General features: G+C 42.1%; 1 protein-coding gene across 1 annotated transcript in view; it reads left to right on the top strand.

Moving 5' to 3' along the window:
• The window catches only part of LOC119965205 (glutamate receptor ionotropic, delta-2-like), a 591,162-nt gene that overhangs the window by 39,771 nt on the left and 524,542 nt on the right, over positions 1 to 26,849 (top strand). The window contains exon 2 of the mRNA XM_038795644.1: positions 193 to 348. Coding sequence (XP_038651572.1) covers positions 193 to 348 — 156 coding nt within the window. The remainder of the gene's footprint in view (positions 1 to 192; positions 349 to 26,849) is intronic.

Genomic DNA, 26,849 nt, shown 5'->3' with positions numbered 1-26,849 from the left:
CATCTACAGTATGATCAAGGGCAGCTCAGGTGTGGGTGGAAAGGTGTTGGGCAAGACCTTGTATTTTATATGCTCCCCTTTCCCCCCCCCCCCCCCCCCCCCCCAATCAAAATTATGCACACTGGGGGGCAAAAAACCCTGTCTAAGCAGAGTACAGCAAATAGCCTTATGCCAATATGTTTTCTTTCTCAGGTGCAATTTTTGAGGAGACTGCCAGAAAGGATGACAAAATGTTTCGATTAGCTGTGGCTGAAATGAACATGAATGAAGAAATATTGCAAAATGAAAAGATAACTTTCTCTGTCCGATTTGTTGATTCCAACAATCCATTTCAAGCTGTCCAAGAGGGTAAGGCATCCGTTTTTCAGCTATTTATCTCATTAACCTTTTGCATGGGGAGATTGTAGCAGTTTTTGTCATCTTCCCTATTGTACATATATTAAGATTTCCTGTCTTGTGAGTTTCATTTTTGATTATGGAAATCTATTCTGCTAAGGCTAAAAGGTTAATTTTATGCTGAAAATGTATTCATTTTTATAATATCATTGGGCTTTGTATGCTGATTTTCATAGTTAGAACTGTTTAAAATATCTATATTTGTGGTTCAGTGAGAGGTTCTTTTTAAATTGAATCAATAAAGGTTTGAAAATGAACAAATGAAGTAAGCAATTAATCACCAGTAATAACCTCAAAGTAATGTCTAGTCTTCAAAATCTTAAGTTAAAAGTAAGCTTTGTTCTTATTTCTCAATGCTACGTGTTTATATTTATTCATTACTGTCATGAAGAGTAGAAATGGTTAATTGTATACAATGGTACTTCACATATAAGCTACAATGAAACTCTTTACAACATTTTGACATAGCTGACTACACCATCCATCTCTAATAACTTTCTTCCATTATCTGTTGTGTCCTTGCCTGTTTACACTCTTACTTGTTGAGACATAGCAAGCGAATTTTGTGCAATGACTCCCTATCCTGTTATTGTATTTTTACCTCTCAAATTTCAAAGCTGACTCAGTATGTCTATCCTCCGACCTCTCCTATTTCCCACCTGATTGTTCGCCCTCCTGATTTGTAGATGAGACATTGGGTTTGATCTACTCGAATGGGGACAGAGTCCCATAGCGTGCAAGATTAGCTGGGTGTTTCCTGGTGCTCGGAGTGCCAAGAAAAACCCCGCTATCTAGCATCCATCCGGGTAGACCGGGAGCCTCAGCGGGGAATGCACGTCCAAGGCCGCACTTAGCTCCATTTTCTGCACTGAGGAGCTCCGCTCACTGGAACTCCTCCGTGCAGTCAGAGATCGGGACACCATTTCCTGATCTCTCAAACCCCTGAACCCCATTTCCCAAGGCCGAACCCCCTCTATGGGGAGTCCACGGCCCCCCGCCCATCCACTTACCTGCACAGAGCACCCACTGGCCCAATCACCACCTTGCAAAAAAAGCCACATTGGCACCTTGGCAGTGCTATCCTGGCAGTGCCACCTGTACACCTTGACAATGGCAGGCTGTCACCCAGGTGGCACTGCTAGTGTACCAGGCTGGCACTGCAGTGCCAGGCTGCCACCCTTCCCAGAGGGCAAGCATCTGGGGGACTCAGGAGTCTCCCACAAGTGCCATTCCAGCTGGATGCCACTCGGCCGACATCTCCAAGACGAAGGTGATAGATACCAACGCCTCGGTTACTTCAAGGAACTGTATATTAGAGTGAGACTAGCTGAATCAATCTAATATGCAGATTTGCCAAGGTGATCACGCCCACAAAGGACGGGATTCACATCACAACATTTTGTGAGATTGTGTTAGATCTCACGAGATGTAGAAAGCTGGGGAAATTCTGAGAGTGGGTTCTCCCGGCATTTACAGGCCATGATGCGCAACGGAACACTGACTTTCAGGTGCAATGTGTCGAGTGGGATGGTACTCATTAGATTTAATTTTCATTGATGACCACTGCTCTACCTCACCACCACCTTTCTTGATCTCTCCATTGAATCTGATGTTGGCGTGCTTGTTCGACAGTCTTTGCCTCCAGTTCCTCCATTAGGAGGTCAAGAAGATGGAAACCATCGTCTTTGAGCTCCATCAGAAACTCTATATACCCTTACCATTAATTTCATTCCCCCTCCCTGGCCACCGTCTCTGACGTAACAAGGTTCTATGCAGTAAAACAGAAAATGTTAGAAAAATCGGCAGGTCAGGCAGAAAAGAACTAACATTTCAGAATGTGAAAAAATACATTCCCATTGGAACCTGTGATGAATGTAAGAAATTGATATGATTTCATATCTGTGGCAGCAATGTGCTTAAAATCTCTGGTTTGAAATATATACAGGCAGTATGTCTGCTGAAGCTATATTTAAGGAATCATAAAATATGAGATCATGATTCATTCTAAGCACTTACTTGATTACAGATCTAATGGGATATTGTTTATTGCTTGTGATTTCCTGGAGAATAGATAATTTATAGGGGTTGCATTTTGTCCGAGCTAAGTAGGCCATGTGCCATCTTAGTGAGATATTGATGATGTAATTAATGGGAGGAGCCAGGTCTGTCTGGAGATTTGCAGCTTGACATTGGATATTGAGTTGAACAGCAGTTTTGGCAAATGCTGCTAGGTAGAGCTGAAATATACTGGTTCTGTGCCTGAAAGGTTTCTTCACACAGTGGTCTACACAACTAAGCAAGTAATCTGTGTTTTAACATTATTTATAAGTTGCATTTGAACTGTGGGTTGTGTTGATTAATTGGCGTTAATAGCAGGTATAGATAGTAAGTTTAAGATTTTTCTTCTGTTTAAGAATATTTAACTGATAGTTGTAAAGTTATTTTCTCTGATGTTAATGTGGCTAATTATGGGACTGAGTTAAAGTTTGTTTTAACATAAAAGATACATGTTAGTCAGAGTCATCACTCCTGGGGTGACATATCCTTTCCTCCTGGGGTGAAATATCCTTTCCTCATAGTTCTACAAATTTTAAAAAAATGTTTGGGGATCTTTTCTTGCATGTTAACAAATCTTGGGGTTGTGAATAGCAACGGCTCAAACCAAAAATATGTATGCACAAATTTTACCCCTCATGATCTGTTTGCCAAAACAATAGGCCACAAACTTAAAAGGTGTGACGATTGTAATGTACCTCAACAATATTATACATAAGGTGGATCCTGTAATTTGGAATATTTGTTTCAAGCAATGCAAGAAAGGAGATTAAGTAATTGAGCCATAGATAAAGAGGCCCTTTAGCCCCTCATGTCTGTTCCGGCCATCAAATACCTATTTGTTTTAATCCCACTTTCCAGCACTTGGCACATAGCCTTGTATGCAGTAGCATTTCAAATGCTCTTCTAAGGGAAAGGTTTTTTACTATCTACAAAATCTATATCCCTCATAATTTTGTACAACTCGATGCGGTCCCCCCTCAGCCATTACTGCTCTGATGAAAACAACCTCAGCCTATCCAGTCTTTCTCCATAGCTGAAACACTGCAGCCCAAGCAACATCCTGATGAATCTACTCTCCACATTTTTTAGTGTAATCACACCCTTCCTATAGGCTGGAGACCAGAACTGCACACAGTAATCTAGTTATGGCCTAATGAGCATTTTATACAGCTCTATTATAGCCTCCCTGCTCTTACATTATATACCTCTGTTAATGAAGGCAGGTATCCTATATGCCTTCTTAATCATCTTATCTACCTGTCCTGCTGCCTTCAGGGATCTTTGGACATGCAATCCAAAGTCCCCCTGGTCCTCTGTACTTCCCAGCATCCTACCATTCATTGTATACTCTCTTAGGTATCACCTCACATTATTCAGCATTAAATTCAATTTGCCACAGTTCTGTCCATCAGATCCACCCATCTATACTGCTCTGTAATCTAAGGCTTTCTTCCTCGCACTTTACCACACCACCAATTATTGTGTCATCTGAGAACCTGCTGATCACACTCTCTACATTCACATCTAGATGATTAATGTACACAACAAACAGCAAGAGATCCAGCACCGACCACTGGACACAGGCTTCCAGCCACAAAAACAATCTTCTAACATTATCCTCTGCCTCCATCCAGTAGGCCAATTTTGGATCCAATTTGCAAAAGTGCCTTGGGTCCCATGGGCTCTTACTTTCTTGATCACTCCCATGTTTGGACCTTGGTAAAATCCTTACTGAAGTCCAGATGGACTACATCAACTGCACTGCCCTCATCTACACACATGGTCACCTCCTTGAAAAATTAATTTAAATTTGTTCGATATGATCTTCCCCTGACAAAGCTATGCTGACTATTTATTTATTTATAAAATAAATTTAGAGTACCCAATTCATTTTTTCCAATTAAGGGGCAATTTAGCGTGGCCAATCCACCTACCCTGCACATCTTTGGGTTGTGGGGGTGAAACCCACACAAACACGGGGAGAATGTGCAAACTCCACACTGACAGTGACCCAGAGCCGGGATCGAACCTGGGACCTCGGCGCCGTGAGGCAGCAGTGCTATCCACTGAGCCACCATGCTGCCCTATGCCGAATATTTTTCATTAATCCTCGACTCTTCAAGTGGAGATTAATTCTGTCCCTCAGAATTTTTTTGAATAATTTCCCTACCCCTGATATTAGACTCACTGGCCGGTAATTACCTGGTTTCCCCTACTTCCCTTCTTGAATCAGCTTACCTGGGCCTGGGATTTATCCACTTTTAAGTCAGCTAGAAAGGCTCACACCTCCTCCCTCTCAAAACTAATCTGTTCAAGTAAATCAGTCGCCCTCCCAGCTTTCTATACCTACGTCAACCTTCTCCATGGTGAAGACAGAGCCAAAATATTCATGCCATATCTCATCTACATCTTCAGGCTCCACACAGAGGCAACTATGGCCCCTATTGGGCTCTATTCTTCCCCTGGTTACCATCTTAGCCTTAATATGCTTCTAAAACACCTTTCGATTTTGCCTACCAGTGTTTTGTCATCTACACTTTGCTCTCCTGATTTATTTTTTGAGTACATCGACTCACCCCCGGCACATTGTATGGACCTCTATGGCATCCACTGTTTTGAGCCCCCTAAATCTGCCATTAGCTTCTATTTTATACCCCTCCATTACTGCATATCACTTGACACCAAGATGCTCTGGACTTGTTGGTTCCATCCTTTACTTTTACGGCTATATGTTGGCATTGTACTCTTCTCTTTTCCTTTTTGAATGACTCCCACTGCTCAGATGTGCATCTTCCTACAAGTAGCTGCGCCAAGTCCACTTTAGCCAGATCCTGTTCTTAAGCCTTCTTTCCGGTCCAACTTTGTCCTTCCCCGCAATGTCATAATCCCCACGATGCCCATGGGGAAAACATCATTAGTGATCTCCCGATGGTGCACGTGGAATACGAGCTTCCCAGGCAGGCAGGCTGGATGCTGACTCAGCTGGGGCCCGTGGTCTGTGGTCATTAAACTGGCGGCAAGGAAAAAGGAAACTCCAAACTCAGTTTTCAAGATGCAAAGCCCCTCCGGTCGCCTGCTGTGCAGCAACATAAGGAGTTACGGTTGAAAAATGCCACTATTTGGTAAGATAGAGTCCTTCGACATGGGCCTGGAAGATTGGGGTAAGTATACATAGATTATGTGCTTATCACGGGTACCACTGACAAGAAGCACATGGAAAATCTGAAGGAAGTGCTGAGGTGGATTTTGCAAGTTGGTGCCCAGCTGAAGAGGAGAAAATATGTGTTCAGAGCAAAGGTGATAACGTATTTGAGGGATAGAGTGGACAGAGATGATCTGCACCCTATGGAGGACCCTGCACCCTTATGTGAATCTGATTGATCTTCTTTTTACTGCAGTAATTAACAGATTAAATTATTGTTTAAGCACACGCCAGTTGCTGTCCACTTTACCATGAACTCTGAAACTGGTGGCTTCAAGGACTCCATGTGGTTCATTCTGGCAGTCTGAAAAATCTTCAAATCTCTGTTCACCTCATGGCAGATTGATAATTTTTTCTCTGTGCTTAAAACCATCCAGTCCTAGTACCATGTCATGTTCTTGTCGGATGGCCTGATTTATATTACAGCAACACTTGTAGCTAAAGCTATAAATGATTTATCAACATTAACTGTGGGTTAACTATTCCTCCAGCCAATCTGAGGGGTCACATGACTCTAACATTCACTTATATACTAGTTAGACTCCTAGTGGTCAGTTGGCGAATTCCAACGCAACCATGATATCACTACAACTAGTAAAACCAGAATTTGTTGCCCATTCCGATTTGCTCTTGAATTGAATGTCTTGCAAGGCCATTTTAGAGGACAGTTAACTCCATTGCTGTGGTCTGGAGTCACATATTGGCTAGATCAGGTAAGGATGGCAAATATCCTTCCCGAAAGGGCATTAGTGAACGAGATAGGTGTATATACACCGTTACTGAGACTACACTTCAATTTCAGATTTTATTAATTTAATTTAAATTCCACCAGCTGTCATGTTGGGATTTGAACCCAGTTCCCAAGAACATTAATCTGGACTCTTTGATTCCCATCCACATGACATTACCACTGTGCCACCATCTCATGTCCCAAGAAATCGTACTGAACCCCTGACATGGGCAGCACGGTAGCACAGTGGTTATTATTGTTGTTTCACAGCACCAGGGTCCCAGGTTTGATTCCCACTTGGGTTACTGTCTCTGTGGAGACTGCATATTCTCTCTGTATCTGCGTTGGTTTCCTCTGGGTGCTTCGGTTTCCTCTCACAGTAGAAAGGGTCGAGAGCTTCTAGTTTTTAGGTGTTAAGATCACCAACAACCTGTTCTGGTCCCCCCCATCCCCCCATGCCGACACTATAATAAAGAAAGCCCACCAATTACTCTACTTTCTCAGAAGACTAACAAAATTTGGCATGTCAGCTACGACTCTTGCCAACTTTTACAGATGCACCATAGAAAGCATTCTTTCTGGTTCTATCACAGCTTGGTATGGATCCTGCTCTGCCCAAGACCGCAGGAAACTACAAAAAGTTGTCAATGTAGCCCAATCCATCATGCAAACCAGTCTCCCATCCCTTGACTCTGTCTACACTTCCTGCTGCTTCAGAAATTATGCTGCTGCCAGCATAATTAAGGACCACCCGGGGCAGCATGGTGGCGCAGCGGTTAGCACTGCGGCCTCACGGCGCCGAGGTCCCAGGTTCAATCCTGGCTCTGGGCCATTGTCCATGTGGAGTTTGTACATTCTCACCGTGTTTGCGTGACCCAAAAGATGTGCAGCATAGGTGGATTGGCCATGCTAAATTGTCCCTTAATTAGGAAAAAAAATGAATTGGGTACTCTAAATTTATATTTAAAAGAAAAATAAAATAAAATAATTAAGAACTCATCGCACCCGTCGGGAAAAAGGTACAAAAGTTTGAGGTCACGTACCAACCGACTCAAGAACAGCGTCTTCCCTTCTGCTATCAGACTTTTGAATGGACCTATCTCGCATTAAGTTGATCTTTTCTCTACACCCTAGCTATGAATGTAAGATTACATTCTCTCCTTCCTTCCCTATGTACGGTATGCGTTTTCTGCATAACATGCAAGAAACAATACTTTTCACTGTATACTAATACATGTGACAATAATAAATCAAATCAAACAAGTCCCAAAAGACATGCTGTTAGATAATTTGGACATTCTGAAATTCTCCCTCTGTGTACCCAAACAGGCACTGGAATGTGGCGACAAGGGGCTTTTCACAGTAACCTCATTGTAGTATTAATGTCAGCCTTTTGACAATTGTTATGGGCCAGGGTTTAGAGAACCCTAAAGTGTACCATGGAGTTCACCTGACATCTCCCCCCACCCCCAAGAAAAAAAAACCCATCAACTTCAAGATGTTTTCACTTTTCACTATCCTTTAAGAAATGCACGCAGTAAATATACTTTATTGTTTCAAAAATCAACACAAGCAAACAGGTACAATAATATAGTCCATTTTTATTTTCTTCTTCCTCCAACTGGAATCCCTCTTGATTGACAGTCTGCTGAACAAGAAGGTCTCTGCACGATCCACCATTTTTCTATGCCTCGACATGTCTCTTTAAAGTCAAATACTTTAGTTCAATCTGATCACAGAGTCCCTTGTAATTCACAATCACAGGAGCATTGGTTATCACAGCTTTCAAGCAGTCAAATGCCTGTTGAAACTCCGCTGTCCACTGAAATTTTCGAAGTTTCTTCAGCAAGTCCATCAGTGGAGCTACAACAACTTTTCACAAATGTTCGATCAAATCCACGCATGCCAAGAAATCGCATTATTTCTCTTCACCTTGAGAGGGAAACTCCTCAATAACTGTTAGTTTCACGTGCCATGTGACCATTTGAGCCTGTCCGATTGTATGACCAAGGAAAGTGACTTGGGCCTTTCCAAATTCACTTTTGGCTAGGTTTATCACCAAACCCGCCTCTTGAAGTCGATCGAATACTTCCATCAGATGCTTTAAATGTTCTTTCCATGTCTGGCTAAAAATTACCAGATCGTCGATGTATACCGCACAATTGGGTAATCATGAAACCACTTTGTTAGTTAACCATTGAAATGTGGCTGGGGTGTTTTTCATGACAAATGGCATAACTTTGAATTGGTATATACCATCTAGAGTCACAGAAGCTGAAATCTGCTTCGCCCTTTCGGATAAAGGTAACTGCCAGTTACCTTTAAGTAAATCCAGTTTGGAAACAAAAGCTGATTGTCCCACTTTCTCAATGCAATCCTCCAAACGTGGGATAGGATAAGAGTCCGTTCTTGTAACTGCATTAACCTTTCTATAGTCCACACACAACCATTGGGTACCGTCTGGTTCAGGCACCATCACTATGGGTGAGCTCCATTGGCTGCAACCCACTTCAATTATGCCATTTTTAAGAATATTCTCAATCTCTTTGTTAACCTGTGCCAATTTTAAAGGGTTAAGTCTACATGGACGTTGTTTGATTGGAACAGCATTTCCCACATCTACATCATGTATAGCCATTTTAGTACTTCCCAATTTATCGGCACAAACTTGCCCATGTGATATCAATAACTTTCAGGTCAGTCCGTTTTTCCTCTGGAAGGTAACTCAACAATTTATCCCAATTTTTAAGGACATCCTCGTTTTCCAATTTAATTCGAGGTATGTCAACTTCAAAATCATCCGGATTTGGTTCATCACTTTGAGTTTAAAATCATTAAAACCGCCTCCTTTTTCTCTCCTTCCCTTTCAAAGTACCTTTTAAGTATATTCACATGATCCACTCGGTGAGTCTTCTGTCTATCTGGTGTTTGTACCACATAATTCACCTCACTTAATTTCCTTTCAATCTGAAAAGGTCCACAAAATCCTGCTTTTAAAGTTTCACCTACCACTGGTAACAATACTAAAACTTTATCTCCACTAGCAAAATTACGAACTTTGGATTTCTTGTCCGCTACCCGTTTCATCACATTTTGTGCAACTTTTAAATGTTGTCCAGCCAATTCACCTGCTCTATTTAATCATTCCCTAAAATCTGACACATAATCCAATAATGTAAGTTCTGATTTCTCACTCACCAATTTTTTCTTTGTCAATTTAAGTGGTCCTCTTACCTCATGACCAAAAATTAGTTCAAAAGGACTGAATTTGGTTGACTCATTAGGTGCATCCCTAATTGCAAACAGAATGAATGGAATTCCTTTATCCAAATCCTCTGGATAATCTTTACAATAAGGCCTCAACATTGTCTTTAATGTCTGATGCCACCTTCTAACATTTCCTGCGATTCTGAATGGTACGCAGTTGATTTAAATTGTTTTATTCTTAAGCTATCCATAACTACTTTGAATAACCCTGAGGTAAAATTCGATCATTGATCCGACTGTATTTCTGTGGGTAGTCCATATCTAGTAAAGAATTTAAGTAACTCCTCCACAATCTTTTGAGCTGTAATATTACGTACTGGAATGGCCTCTGGAAACCTAGGAGACACATCCATTATAGTGAAAAGATATTGATTCCCACTTTTTGTTTTAGGAAGCGGTCCTACGCAATCAATTAGGACTCTTGTAAAAGGTTCCTCAAATGCTGGAATGGGTATTAAGGGCTCTGGTTTCATCACTGCTTGAGGTTTCCCTATCACTTGACATTTGTGACATGATTGACAAAATTTAACTACATCTTTATGTAGACCAGGCCAATAAAAATGTTTCTGGATTTTAGCTTGACTTTTCCTCATTCCCAAATGACCTCCCACTGGTACCTCATGAGCAAAACGCAAAACCTCCTTTCTATACCCTATCGGAAATACTACTTGATGAACTTCTGCCCAATTTTCATCCGCCTGCATATCTAAAGGTCTCCATTTTTACAGCAAGACATCCCTTTTATTGTAATAACACTCTGGTATACACGCAGATTCCTCTTCCGTGTATGCTTTCTGATACACCCGTTTTATTTCCATATCTTTTTGTTGTAACTCCGTCAATTTTCCTGAACTAAAAATATCTGCCTCATCCTCCACCTGTTCTTGTTATTTTTCAACCATCTGATCAAAAATCGTTTCTGATAATTGCACTTCAACTTCATCTTCACTCTTTGATTTCTCCTCTTATTGTAACCTGTGACTTTTCGACCTTGTTACTACACAATCTGGAAAAATCCCAGGATACTCGTCCTTCAACACTTTAGTTGTCTGATTTTGCACTGACTTATCAACCACAGTCGGCATCACTCCCACCTGCGATCCAGCTATGTCATTACCCAAGATAAACTGTATTCCTGGACAAGATAGTTTCTATATTACTCCTACTACCACTTCACCACTCTTCACTGGACTTTCCAACCTTACCTTACATAATGGAACACTACTCCTCTCACCTTGAATTCCACATATTACCACCTTTTCTGGAAATATTCTTCCTAAACTACATAACTCCCCATCTCTTACCATTAACGATTGACTAACTCCCGTATCTCTTAAAATTGTGATTTCTTTACCTGCTCCTCCTGATACACATGAGTAAACTTTACCCACACAAGTAAATTATTTAAAGACATCTGGCACCTTCTTATCAATCACCTCTTGATCAGGCTGTACAAACTTTTGCACCTCCTTCGCTTCACTTGGGCTTTCCTTTACCACTTTAACAAACCCCGCTGATTTATCCTGTTTTACCACATCAGCCTTCCCAGTGCTTTTCTTCAACCACCAACACTGTGACTTTACATGGCCTAGTTTATTACAGTGAAAACATTTGAATCTTTTCATGTCTCTTCCACCCGCCTGCATTTTCTTTTAGTCTGAGGTACAATCCCCTTATTATCTCCCATCAAATCACCTTTACCTTTACCACTTGTGTATTTCTCATGTCCCCATTTTCTATTCCTCACAGGCTGAAACTGATGTCGGAAACCAAGCTTTGGTTTAGGAACTAATTCATAATCATCTGCCATTTCTGCTGCTAATCTCGTAGTTTTAACTTTCTGCTCTTCCACATGAGTTCTCACTACATCAGGAATTTAATTTTTAAACTCATCCAAAAGCATAATTTCTCTGAGAGCTTCATACGTTTGGTCTATTTTCAAAGCCCTTACCCACCTATCAAAATTACTCTGTTTGATCCTTTCAAACTCCCATGTATTTTTGACCAAATTCTTTCCTTAAATTTCTAAATCTTTGTCTGGAGTCTTCAGGCACTAGTTCATATGCACCTAAGATGGATTTTTTCACCTCCTCATACGTCCCAGATACCTCCTCCAGTAGTGATGCACACACTTTACTAGCTCTACCTACCAGCTTTGTTTGAATCAGGAATACCCACATGTGTTGTGGCCATTTCATTTGTTTCGCTACCTTCTCAAATGAAATGAAAAAGGTTTCTACCTCTTTCTCATCAATCCTTGGCAATGCTTGGGCATATTTAAATAGATCCCCACCAAGCCTTCGATTATGACGCTATTTCTCTCTATCCTCATCACTATCATCCAACTGTACATTTCCCTTTATGTCTGCCAATTATAACTGACTGTCATGTTTCATGGCCATTTTCTAAAGTTCAAACTCTCTCTCTTTATCTTTTTTCCTGATCTGTATCTCCCTTTCTCTTTATTTTCATTCTGTTAGAGCTATTCTTTATTTTCTCCTTTCTTCCCTCGCATTTTCTTTGTCCTCTCTATCACTTTCGTATTCAAGCTGCTTTAATTCTTTCTCATGTTCTATTTGTTTAATTTGTAACTGAATTTTTGCCATTTCCAATGAGTCAAACTGTATCTCAGGCAACTTGAAATGCTTAGTCACCGCCATAATTACCTCATCTTTTCGCATTTTGTCAGGTAATGTTAACTGCTATGTTTTTGCCAAATCTAACAGTCTGCTTTTAGTCTCTGCCCGTAAGGTACTGCGTGTGACTGTCTCCACACCCAAAAACGTCAGAGCCTCTGAAAGAGCCATTTTCCACAACGTACTCCCCACTTAAACTGGAATACCACACTTGAAAAGCAACCACAATATGCTCACCCCTCACTGTCTTTAAGTTCACTAAGCCAATCCAATAGATAGACTTTTATCCCGGACGAGCCCTCAATTTGTTATTGGCCAGGGTTTAGAGAACCCCAAAGTGTATCATGGAGTTCACCTGACCCACAACCTTTAATAGATTGTGGTATGGGGAGCACACGGCCCACTCAACAGGTGTGGTACAGCAGAAATTGAAAAGTATTTTTTTAAGCAAAACAATGTTTATTCTATGAACTCGAGTTAACTTTTAAAAACATACAGTGAACATCTTAGCAACCATTAATTCAAATACAACCCCCAAAAATACAACACTAAGTAATCCTTACTTTCCTTTTAACATCCATAAGACTTTAAGAAAAAACCTTTTAACAGAGAGATCCGGTTTAACTTCTCAATGAGAGCAGTTGTCTATTTGAAATCACCCAAATGAACACTCTTTAGATTTTAGCGAGATCCATGCACATCTGCTGGCTGACTCCAGCTCAAACACTGAATCAAAACCAAAAAAAAACACAGACACACCCAGGCTTTTCTCAAAGTGAAACTAAAAGCTGACAGACAGCCCAGCTCCACCCACACTGATCATCACTGCAGTAATAAACATCCATTTCGTAAAGGTACACCCACTACAGATATTCGGGGGGAAAAAACACTCATTTCTTAAAGGTACTCTCACGTGACACAATAAAGATTATTATTATTATCAACAACCTTCAGGGTGATCATTGACCAGAGACCTAACTTGACCAGTTACAGAAATATTTTGGCTACGAGAACAATGTCAGAAGTTGGGTATTCTGAAGTAAGTAACTAGTCTTCTGACTCAGCAAAGCTTCTCCACTATCTACAAGGCACAAAGTTAGAGTGTGATAAAATACTATCCTCTTCCCTAAATGGTGCAGCTTCAACTAAACAATAAGTTCACCACCATCGACGACAAAACATTCCATTTGACTGGAACCCTAATTGCCACCTTTAATACTCGCACCATCCATCATTGGTGCGCGATGGCTATGGAGTGCACCATCTAAAAGAGGCACTGCAGCAACTTGCCAAGGCTTCTTCACAGCATTTTCTAAGCCTGCAACCTCTATCACCCAAAACAACATGAGGAATGTGTGCACCAACACCTTTGTTGCGGCCTCGACTGACTTCAACTGATGAAACAGACAAATCCATACTCAATACAAACTTGACTTAATACAACTTTATTTAACTCGCTATGACTTCAGGTATGTGGTTATTCGAACAGTTACTTAAGTTTCAAGACTCACAATCTGAACGCAAAATACTACCTGATAGAGAGAACTGGCCAGGCCCATCCTGGAGGGTGCGTGCTGCTCTGAGTTTCCAAACTCAGGGCCTTGCCTTGTGAAAGCTAATTCCAAGGTTATCGCTGCTAAATTTCAGACATCCTGTTTTTTTATAGCATTTTAGTTTTTAGTTTATAGTTCTATACTTATAAAAATCCTTCAGCACATAGGCATCATTCGTCCTTGAGAAAGCTTGTCTTTGCTGTTATTAATGAAAAGTCCAGTTGCAAAATATTGTTCTCTGTCCCACAAAACTAACTTTTGCTGAGCTGCAGTCTTCATACACACCAGTCTGTTAGCCTCTTTTACCATCATGCCTCATGGCACAACGTTAGCCATTTTTCCTCTCATCACCTTCACGTTCTCCTCCAAGTTGCACACACTTAGAAGTATATTGCCATAAGTTCATTGTCGCTGGGCCAAAATCCCCAAAAACTCGACCTACACAGCACAGACTGCAGCTAATCAATGGCAAATATGGATGGGCAATAAATGTTGATACTGCCAGCAAAATCTACATCCCATGAACCAAGATTTTAAAAAGTTGTTCTGGTAAATTATATAACCTACTTGGCCCTGTAACAGGCCTCATCTTTCTCAAACTAAAACCTACCTATTTTACTTATCACTGTATGATTGTGGGTAAAGTTTTATAATTAATCCCAACTGAGGCAAAGGCTTTTTGGAGAGATGGAGAATACAAGTATGTCCACTGTCAATCCTACTAACTATACACAAGACTAGATAGATTGTTTTATACAGGCAAGCCTATATAGGAAAAGTAAATAAAAGTATTCACAGGAAACACTATAGTTCATTTAGTAATTAGTTATTTATACAATTAAAGTTTTTTTTAAAGAGAATGTTGTCTGTTCGGCATCTTTTAGCCAACATTTGAAACAAGGAGACTTTGGTGCAAAGATGCAAGAGATATTTCTGGAATTCCACATATCCAAATAGATAACGACATTTGAACTAGGTCAGGACAGCGTTGTTGCCTCCTGGTTATATTTCTAGAATAGCAATCAGAGGCTTGCATTAATGATCTAGAGAGGCAACTTCAGAATCCTACCACAGCAGCTGTGGAATTTAAATTCACTTAATTTTATAAATCTTGATTAAAAACTTTGGGCGGGATTTTCCGGCCTGCCAGCCGCGTTTTCCTGGGTGGTGTGCCCTCGCTGACAGTGGGATTGTCTATTCCCGCTACCTGCCAATGGGATTTCTCATTGCGGCCACCCCATGTCACCGGGATACCCGCAGGCATGGGTGTGCTGCTGGCGCAACAGAGAATCCGCCGCCGGATAATCCAGCCCCTTGTATCAGTAATAATGACCATGAAACCACTGAGTGCCTTGAAAACCAGGGGCGGAATTCTCCCACCCCACGCTGGGTGGGAGAATTGCTGGGGCACCGAGCGAGTCCCGCCACGCCGCCCTGGCACCTGCACGGGATTCTCCCACCCCCCTAAACTGGCGCGGCAAGATTCATGGCTGGCCGCTGGGAGAATCACCGCTCGCCGTTTGTAACGGGCGAGCAGCGATTCTCCGGCCCGGATGGGCTGAGCGGCCTGCCCAACACGACAGGTTCCTGCCGGTGCCGTCCACACCTGGTCACTGCCGGCAGGAACAGTACGGGAACGCTGGGGTGGTGGCCTGTGGGGGCGGGATGGGGATCCTGTGGGGGGCCTCAAAAGGGGTCTGGCCCGCGATCGGTGCCCACCGATCGGCGGGCCGGCCTCTCTGAAGGAGGACCTCCTTTCCTCCACCGCCCCGCAAGATCCATCCGACATCTTCTTGTGGGACGGCCGCGGGGAGGATGGCAACCGCGCATGCGTGGGTTGGCGCCGGCCAACCTGCGCATGCGCGGATGACGTCATTTACGCGGCGCCGGTCGCGTAATTTACGCGGCGCCGCTTTTACACGGCAACGAGGCACGGCACGCGTAAATGACGCGCCGCCGCTCCTAGCACCCCGGGGCTGGGAGAATAGGGGGCTGGGAGCGGCCTCCGACGCCGGAGTGAAACACTCCGGTTTTCACTCCGGCGTCGGGACTTAGTCTCCCGATGGGAGAATTGCGCCCCAGATCTCTAATGTCCTTTTGGAGAAGGCAATTTGATGTCTATATCTAGGCTGGCCTACATGTTGCTCCAGAATCTTAGCAATACCGTTGAATTTTAACTACCCTTGAAATTGTAGAAAGGATGGGCAATAAATGCAGCCTTGCCATTGTTACCCATATGCCACGAATGAATAAAACCCCTAACAATTGTGTAGTTCATTTACAGTTCTATAAATATTGATCCAGCTTTCTAAAGTCATAAATGAATCATCTTTGGGGCGGCTTGTGGCGCAGTGGTTAGCACTGGGACTGCGGCGCTGAGGACCCGGGATCGAATCCCACCCTGGGTCACTGTCCGTGTGGAGTTTGCGCATTCTCCCTATGTCTGCGTGGGTTTCACCCCCACAATCCAAAGATGTGCCGGTTAGGTGGATTGGCCACGCTAAATTGCCCCTTAATTGGAAAAAAAATAATTGGGCACTCTAAATTTATTTTAAAAATAAAAATGAATTAATTAATCACCTTCTTTGGAAGCTGTGGGAGGGTACAAACTTTTTCCTACTTAATTCTTACCCGCAACCTTGTACAGATATACTTCCAGGCAACTATTGCAACAACACTGAGTTGGAAATAATCTTTGATGTTGGAACCTCTGATTGCAGAATCTTTTCTTACTCTTTTTGTTATCACCCCAACGTTGTCTGTGAAGTAGCAGAACATATCTTTTCTGCATTATGCTTCCGGCTACTGTATCACCACTGCTGGATGCAAGTTTCCCTGGAGCTCTGGCTTGCACCTATACGTTTCAGTATTTGAAAGATCTGGATTCTTATGCTTCCCTACAGTGCAGTTTTCTGTCTCTGTAGTTTTTATTTGGAAAAATCCCAAAGGAAGTGAAAATGTTTGTTTCAGATTTTTGTTTCCTGCCTCCATTCCATTTGAGATGAATATGTTACAACAATATGTATAATCTCTATGTGATGTTGATGATGCAGACCTGGAAAATAATATCATAGTATAGTTTGCAATGTTCTCAGAATTTGACAATAAGGTTTGGCTTGTCTGGTATCCGAGCTGATCTTGCATCAACTGTATTTCAAATGGGGTAAGTGGCTGGCAAAGAAAAAGCCCACTTAGAACTGATTCAATCTTCCTGGATTACAATTCCTGGCACTGAGAACTTCAGTCTGAAACAAGTAGGGACCTCATGAATATATTCAAGCAGGTAGCATGGTGGTGCAGTGGATAGCACTACTGCCTCACACCAAGGTCCCAGGTTCGATTCCGACTCTGGGTCGCTGTCTGTGTGGAGTTTGCACATTCTCCTCGTGTTTGCGTGGGCTTCACCCCACAACCCAAAAAAAATGAGCAGAGTAGGTGGATTGGCCACTCTAAATTCCCCTAATTGGAAAAAATGAATTGGGCATTCTGAATTTTAAAAAAATTTAATGTATTCAAACTGTGCTCAAGTGGCACAATTGCCAGTTGCCAATGTTACCACTTGACTATCACCACTTCCAGCTCCTGCCTGCCAACCATGGGTGGTAAAAGCCCTGAAGCAACCATTTTGAACACTATTTAAAGAGATCTTTTCACAGGTAAAGCTATTGCAGACTTCTGTGTGCAGTCACTTGTGTATTGTATTCTGACATGCTGAACCAAACTTAGCGATATTAGCATCTTACTCAACCCTGAGCTGAGCTTTTTTGCATCATTTAAAAACTAAAAATCATTTAAATAATCATTTTTTGCTCATCATTTAAAAATTGCCTCTGTACACCTCATCACACATCCCCACTTCTATCTCAGCCCATCTGTGATAGATACACTCATTAATGTTGTAACTATTCCAGTGTTTTCTTGGCTAGGTTTCCATCTTCTACCCACCAGAAACTTCACTCATCCAACATTCTTGTTCATATCCTACTCCCTCACAAAGTATGAAAATTGTAGAAATCTATCCAAATAGTGCACTGCAATCATGCTTTTGTAGCTTGAGTTTCCCCATGTCCATTTTTGAGCATGTTGTAGCAGCCTTCGGAACTCAAAATTGTATTCAAAATTTTCTGATCATAACTTCTGCCCCCATTTGTTTATGTATTTCCCTGCTGGTTTATTTTCTCATTCTCGCTTATTACCTTCTCTTTACATTCGGAGGTTCGGGTTCCAACCATTCACACCTTTCATTGGCACGTCTTTTGTTAATTGTCTCATAATTGCTCCTGTTGATCTTGTACCATGAAACCTTTTGTTATTTAGCCTTTTCTGCTCCCTGATCTATCACGGTTATTCCCTTTCCTTGTTCTTCGCACCTTCACCTTTAGCTACCTCAAAGCCTATTATGTTTCTAACTTTTCCTGGCCTTGATGAACGATCCCAGACCTGAAACATTAATTCTATGTCTTTCTCCATTGAAAAGTCCATCACTGCTCACTTCCTTGTTTCACAGCTCTCCACACCTCCCTCCTCCTCCTGATCCCACGTCTTTCTTTTCCCACCTCTGTAGTGATACGTATGTATGCTAGTATATAAAGTGTTAACAACGACACCATAGTGAAAGACAACCACTAGATGGCAGCACTAGATTCATGCATAAATATAGGATCTCAAAGGATCTTGGTCTCTTTGAACGAGGCGTGATTAGGCAGCAGTTAGAGAGAGAGAGCGTTATAGCATAGTTAATACTTATTTTGATTTACTTTATCATCAGTGATAGTTCTGTAAGACTGAAGAAACTAATTTCATCATTAATATTTGAATAGTTATTCATTAAATCTATTTTGCTTTGAATTGAAGATTGGTAGTTTCATTGAAATCTAACCATCAGACTATTCTGGAAGTAAAGCAAAGAGTAATAACATATTACAAACAAGTAATATAACATGGTACCAGGTTTTGGCTTCAGTAAATTAGCTAGAGTGATATAGTTAGATCAGAAAAAGAAGAAAACTTTAGCAGCTATTTGACTCACAAATCATCGCAGTAAACAAAACAAATCTTCGAAGCTAAGCGCCTCAATGGACAAAGCTCAAGCTCCTCCTCACCTAAAGATAAAAGGTAATTTGAATGCAAACTGGAAGTTGTTTAAACAACAATTTCAAATTTATCTGGAAGCATCAGATTTAACTAACGCTACAGATGCTCGCAAAATTGCATTACTTTTAACTATGGCTGGTCAACACACGGTAGAAATTTACAACTCCTTTCCATATTTTGATGGTCAGGACAAAGCTAAATTTGATGTTATTTTAAACAAATATGATGACCACTGTAAGATTCAAACAAATTAGACATTTGAACGTTTCATCTTTCACAAAAGATTTGCAAAAAACAAGGGAATCATTCAACAGCTTTGTCACAGACTTAAAACTTCGAGCACAATCCTGTAATTTTTCAGCACTGCATGATTCTTTAATTCGGGACCAAATTGGTTTTGGTATCAATGATGAGCACCTCAGGGATACAAAAGGACTTGACATTACAAATAGTGATTGAAAAGCCTTGCACATCAGCAATGTAAGAATCAGTACCAAGAGTATTATATCCGAGAAAAAGGCGCTAAAATCCACCACGAGGTTGAGAGTGTAAAAGCGGTGTCGCAATTGAAGAGAATGCACGTTTCAGATGGCAGCCATCTTGTGCGCGCGTACTCAAACCCTGCACATGCGCACCACATGAAAAAACGCAAGACAGATGATAGCCGATCTGCACATGCACGAAGGAGTGTCGTCCGTCACTACGTCAACGTCATGACGTGTTATAGGTGTGGAACCTCCCATTTAAGAAAAAAATGCCCTGCAAATGGAAAACAATGCTCCAAATGTGGAAAATCAAACCATTTTGCTGCACAGTGCAGATCTTCACTTGCATTTAAACCTGATCAACAAGAATATTAGACAGATTAATGTTCACAGTGTCAAATCTAAAGAAGAAGAGGAGAATTTTTCATCCGATACAGAACCATGCTCACTGGAAGATACGTTCCGTGTTGGGATAATAGAAAAATGTGAACATCCAATGCAGTGACAAATAATCCTAAACAAATTAATTATGTAGATTCTAATAATGAATGGAATACAGTTGTCAAAGTTCACGATTGTCCAATTATATTTAAGTTGGATACTGGCGCTTCAGCTAACCTGCTCTCGAAGCTGGACATGCACCCGAGATACTTCCAGCTGCCTGCAGAATGAATGAAAGATTACAACGGAAATTTAATTTCTTCAATAGGGTCCTGCTACTTAAAACTCACTAATAAGAAAATTGTCAAAAAAGCTAAGATTTGAAATTGTCAAGACAGATAAATTTTCCCTCTTCTCCCTCTTCTGTAAGGAGTTACACCTAATACAGCGCATTTATACTGCAAATTTGTCTCAGCCGATATTGAACGATGATATCCTGAGCATTTTGAATCCATATCCAGATGTTTTCAAAGGCATGGGTACATTGCCATTCCAATATAAAATCCTATTAAGGAAGGATGACAAACCAGTGGTACATCCACCTAGGAGAATTCCTGCTCCTTTACGAGAAAGGTTGAAGCAAGAATTAAAGCGACTTCAGAACCAATGGATAATCTCACAAGTCACTAAACTGACTGACTGGGTCAGTTCGATCATTTGCATGAAGAAACCATCAGGTGATCTACACATCTATATTGATCCCAAGGATCTCAATAAAAATATAAGGAGGGAACACTATCCCATTCCGAAACGAGAGGCGATCACCAGCAACATAGCAAATGCACGCATATTCACAAAGTTAGATGCATCGCAAGGATTTTGGCAAATGCAACTTGATGACTCGAGCAGACAATAGAACATAGAACATACAGTGCAGAAGGAGGCCATTCGGCCCATCGAGTCTGCACCGACCCACTTAAGCCCTCACTTCCACCATGTCCCGTAACTCAATAACCCCTCCGAACCTTTTTGGACACGAAGCGCAATTTATCATGGCCAATCCACCTAACCAGCACATCTTTGGACTGTGGGAGGAAACTGGAGCACCCGGAGGAAACCCACGCAGACACAGAGAGAAAGTGCAGACTCCGCACAGACGGTGACCCAGCGGGGAATCGAACCTGGGACCCTGGCGCTGTGAAGCCACAGTGCTATTCACTTGTGCTACCGTGCTGCCCTAAACAACTCTACACATTTAATACACCATTTGGAAGATTTTGTTTCAATCGTATGCTTTTCAGTATCCTATCTGCATCTGAGATATTCTGCAGGATCATGGACAAATGACGGAAGGAATAGAAGGTGTTAGGGTATACGTTGATGACATCATTATCTGGTCAATGACACAAAAAGAACATATTGAGTGACTAAAGTAAGTGTTTCAGCGCATCAACAAATATGGCCTCACACTCAATCACTCCAAATGCACTTTTGGAACGTCAACACTTACATTTTTGGGATATACGATATCTGAACATGGTGTTCAACCAGGTGAAGAGAAAATTTCAGCTATTTAAAACATGAAAGTACCTGAAGATAAAAAAGCTGTACTAAGATTCTTAGGCTTTGTCAACTTTTTAGGCAAGTTCATCTCCAATTTGTCAACAAGGACAACAGCTTTAAGGCACTTAATAAAGAAGTCTACACCTTTTGAATGGACAAAGGACCATCAGAAAGAGTGGCATGATTTATAAATTCAACTCATGACTGCTCCAATACTAGCTTTCTTTGATCCCAAAAGGGAGAACAAAATATCCACTGATGAAGTCAGGATGGGACAGGAACTTACAGAAAGACGACAGTTCATCTTGGATTCCTGTTGTGTATGCATCCAGAGCGATGACACCGCCAGAATGTTCATATGCCCAAGTCGAGAAAGAATATCTGGGACTATTGACAGGAATACTCAAATTCCATGATTATGTCTTTGGACTTCCCACTAGCAAGGGATCACAGACCGTTGGTAGACATTATCGACAAGGATCTCAATGACATGACTCCACGGCTCCAAAGGATCATGATTAAGCTACGGTGGTGTGATTTCAATCTTATCTACACGCCAGGCAAAGATTTAGTCATAGAGGATGCACTTACATTCTGTTGTGCTTCCTAGTGAACCATTCGAGTTCGTATGTGATGTCGAAGCTCAGACACAACATTGTGCAGAAAACCTACCTGCATCAGATCAGAAGTTATATCTAACCAGAATTGAAACTCAGAAGGATGCTATGCTGCAACGTGTCATTCACCATCTCCAGGATGGGTGGCCGAAAGGGCTGTGTCCTCAGTACAGAAGCATTCAGGCTGATCTGACGATTGTAAATGGACTACTTCTAAGACTCGACTGGATAGTAATTACACAATGTCTTTGTTCCATGATACTTGAACAGGTTCATGACGGTCATCTCGGGATTGAGAAGTGTAAAAGGGCGAGACGAGCAGTCTATTGGCCAGGAATAAATTGTGACATAACTGACATGGTAATCACCTGTGAGACTTGTCAAAAACATCAACTTACGTAATGCAAGGAGACTCTGAAACAACATGAGTTAGTCACCTCTCCTTGCGCCAAAGTAGGCATTGACCTATTTCATTTGACTGGCCGTGACTACATTTTAATCATTGATTGCCACTTCAACTTTCCAGAGGTTATGAAGGTACTGGATTTGAGGTTCAAATCAGTCATTAAAGCCTGCATGGAAACATTTACATGAAATTGGAAACCCACCAATGTCATGTCGGGTAATTGACCATATTTTGATAGCATTGAATGGGCCAAATTCTCAAAACAGTACGATTTCGCAATGTGACATCTAGTCCTCACTACCCACGGTCCATAGACAAGGGTGTACATATCGTCAAGCAATTGATAAGTAAAGCTAGTGGGCGGGATTCTCTCAGCCCACGCCGGGCCGGGCGCGAATTGCACATAGCTGCCCTGATGCTGGGCCGCCGATTCTGCGGTGAGTGGAAAATTGGCGACGGCGCTGTCGGCGCGGTGCCCCCCCCCCCCCCCCCCCCCCCCTGGCGGTTCTCCACTCGGGATGGGCCGAGTGGCCGCCAAAAAAATCCGATTCCCACCGGCGCCGTCCACGTGTGGTCTTACCCGGCGGGATCTCGCCGTGTATCCATCCGGGGAGTGGCCCGGTGGGGTGGGGGGATCCGACCCCGGGAAGGGGGGGGGCGCTTAGGCTGTGGCCTGGCCCGCGATGGGGGCCTACCGATCGGCAGGACAGCCTCTCGGGCTGGGGGCCTCTTTTGCCCCGCACTGGCCCCTGTAGCGTCGGGGGCCGATGCGGAGAAGGAGGCTACCATGCATGTGCGCATTCGCGCCGGTTACAGCACGCATGCGCATACCCGCGGCACCCATTTGAGGCCGGTATCAGCAGCTAGAGCGGCATGGATCACTCCAGTGCTGTGCTGGACCCCTCTCGGTCTTGAAATAGCTGATCTTGGGGGCCTGTTGACGCCATCGTAAAACGCGACAGCGTTTACGACGGTGTCAACACTTAGCCTCAGGATCAGGGAATCCTGCCCATGGTTTCTGCGTCAGACATCCATCTTGCGCTTTTATCCTACAGAGCTACTCCACTATCAACTGGACTTTCACCGGCACAAATGTTGATGAATCGGGATCTCAGAACCACACTATCATCTATTCAACTGCAAAATACAGATCACTTGCAAGTCTTGAAGGAGATAACACAACAACATAATCGACAATAGACATATTATAACATGCATGCAATTCAACTGGAAACATTAACTCCAGGAGACATCGTTAGAATTACAACACCGGATGGATGATGTTCGGTTCCTGCAAAAATAATAAGACAAGCAGCACCACGCTCAGATATTATGAAAACATCAGAAGGTACAATTCAAAGAAGAAATCGCCGTGGACTACTGAAAATTCAATTGCATCGAACATAAGAAGAACATAGAACATACAGTGCAGAAGTAGGTCATTAGGCCCATTGAGTCTGCACCGACCCACTTAAGCCCTCACTTCCACCCTATCCCTGTAACCCAATAACCCCTCCTAACATTTTTTGGTCATTAAGGGCAATTTATCATGGCCAATCCACCTAACTGTGGGAGGTAACAGGAGAAAACCCATGCAGACTCTGCACAGACAGTGACCCAGCAGTGAATCGAACCTGGGACCCTGGCGCTGTGAAGCCACAGTGCTAATCACTTGTGCTACCGTGCTGCCCACATATAATGGAGTTGGCTATCAATGTCCAGGTGCAAACAGCTCAGTCGCTTATCCTGCATTCTGACTTTTTTTGAGGTCAGTTTATATGACAGCTTTGCAATTCCTCCTATCCGTTATTTTTTTTAACTTCATTGCAGGCTGTGCCAGCATTTACTGCCCATCCCCATGGGGGCAGAAATGAGTCAGCCATATTGCTGTGCGTCTGGAGTTACATGTAGGCCAGACCAGGTAAGGATTTTCGTCCCTACAGATAGACGTTTTCATGGTCATCATGAGATTTTTAACTCCAGATATTTTATTAAATTCCATGGTGGGATTCGAACCCAGGTCCCCAGATCATTATTTTGGGTCTCGGGATTACTAGGCCAGCGACAATACCACTATGCCACCTTTACAAATATAAATTTTTCCCGATTTAAATTTGAATGAACCAATATTTCATGATACTTTGACTCGTACCAGAAATAATGATGACATGCTCAAAACAGTCAAGACATCATCATCACCTCCTTCCAAAACTCAGAAGATCGACGAGACATAGGAAGAAACCAAACAGACTGAACTTGTAAAATATTCACTGTAATTTGTATGGTCATTACTCATTTTGCTTTGTATGGACATACATATCATGTTTATTGTATTATAGTTATACAGTTTTGCTTTGCTACACCTCAGAAAAATGTAAAAGAAAAAGGGGGATGTAGTGATATGAAAATGAAATGAAAATCGCTTATTGTCACGAATAGGCTTCAAATGAAGTTACTGTGAAAAGCCCCTAGTCCCCACATTCCAGCGCCTGTTCGGGGAGGCTGTTACGGGAATCGAACCGTGCTGCTGGCCTGCTTGGTCTGCTTTCAAAGCCAGCAATTTAGCATTGTGCTAAACAGCCCCTGGTAATATATGTGTGTATGTTGGTATATAAAGTGTGAACAACTACATCATAGAGTAAGACAACCACGAGATGGCAGTGCTAGATTCATGTATAAATATAAGATCACAAAGAATCTTGGTCTCTTCGAACCAGGAGTGACTATTCAGCAGTTAGAGAGAGAGAGAGAGAGAGAGAGAGATAGCATAGTTAATACTTATTCTGATTTACTTTATCATAAGTTATAGGTCTGTGAGAGGGAACAAACGCATTTTGTCATTTATATATAAATCGTTATTCATTAAATCTATTTTGCTTTGAATTGAAGATTGATAGTTTAATTGAAATCTAACCATCAGGCCATCCTGGAAGTAAAGCAAAGAGTAACGACATATTACAAACAAGTAATATAACAACCTCCAGAAAAAAACTCTCAACATTAATTTGCAACAGCACTTTCAAATCGCCAATGAGCTACCCTTTGGCTCTCACATTCACAATATTTTTTGGAACTACTGATCTGCTGAAGAACACCCCCACTTCTATCATTGATAGCCATGTCCCTATTAAAACCATTGCACTCTCTCACACTGGTTATTATCCCTTCTACATCTTTGCTACCTTCCAAAGAAACAAATGACAGATTTGCATTAGGTGTGTGCCTTGTGGAACTCCAGGTGTTTTACAGCCAGTGAAGCACTTTTCTTGCACTGCAGTGATGACATTTAAAAGGTGAATGGATAGAGAATTCATAGTCTGTGGACAGCAGCTTTAGCCAGTGATTGCCAGATCCTAACCAAATTCACAAAGTACAATGCAGGCGATTCTAACCATGATAAACTCACTTTTCTTGATACACCGTCAGTCTTTAGTTAGTTGACCACATCCTCCTGGAAACTGCTCCTTGATTGGTCAACTGGGTGGGACTGCCCTCTCCTGGTTCCATTCTTGTGAATCCCTTGCCATTACATCTGGTGTTCCCCGAAGATCTCTGCTCAGCCTAGTATTTCCCATCCAGATGCTCTGGAACATCATCTGAAAATGCTTTCAACATATGCTGATGGTATTCAGCTCTATGTTGTCACCACCTCTCAACTCATTCCACTTTAATTTGTCAAAACTGTGTGACCAAAATCTAATACGTGTCCCCCAATTAAATACTGAGAAACCAAAGCTATTCTCTTCTGTTCCCACCACAAACTCTGTTCCCGAGCCACCTAAGCAATCTCACCACCATTTGTTATAATGATATAGCTCTTTCCTCAAACACAGCCCTGCTATTTCCAAATCAGCCTTCTGTGTATCCCTTCTTTATTTTGCACCAGCATTGGCATTTATGCCTTTTGTTTAGGCTCTATGCTCTGTTGTCACCATACCCGCTCTTCAGTTAAGATGCTCCTTAATTAGCAAAGGCCACTTCTCCTGCTATCCCCATGTTAAAAGTGATGTTGGGTTAGAATCTCTTTGTAGCTGCTATTATAGGTATTGAACTGTCGAACCATAGAATTCCTACAGTGCTGGAGGAGGCCATTCGGTCCAGTAAATGCTGAAAGAGCACCCTACCTCTGCTCAACTCCCATAACTTCATAATCCTGTAACCCCACCTAGCCTGTACATCCCTGCACACTAAGGGCAATTTTATTAAGACCAATCTACCTAACCTGCACTTCTTTGGACCATATTGCCCCTACTTATGGGTTTCCTTCGATAAGAATTCCACTCAAGAAACAGAGGAGCAAACCTAGCTGCAAGTGAAACAAAAGCACATCAATGAAGGCTGCTTCGTCAAAAGAGATCCTTACGCTTCCACAGGAGTTCATAGGACCAGAAAAACGTACCTGCAGTTATTTTTGGGGGCAGCAGAGCACAAGGAGCCTGTGTTTCTCTCTGAGCTGTGTTG

The sequence above is a fragment of the Scyliorhinus canicula genome, chromosome 4 (genome assembly GCF_902713615.1).
Source record: "Scyliorhinus canicula chromosome 4, sScyCan1.1, whole genome shotgun sequence".
NCBI lineage: Eukaryota > Metazoa > Chordata > Chondrichthyes > Carcharhiniformes > Scyliorhinidae > Scyliorhinus > Scyliorhinus canicula.
Note: the sequence above shows the minus strand (reverse complement) of the source record. Positions and strands in the feature narration are given on the sequence as shown.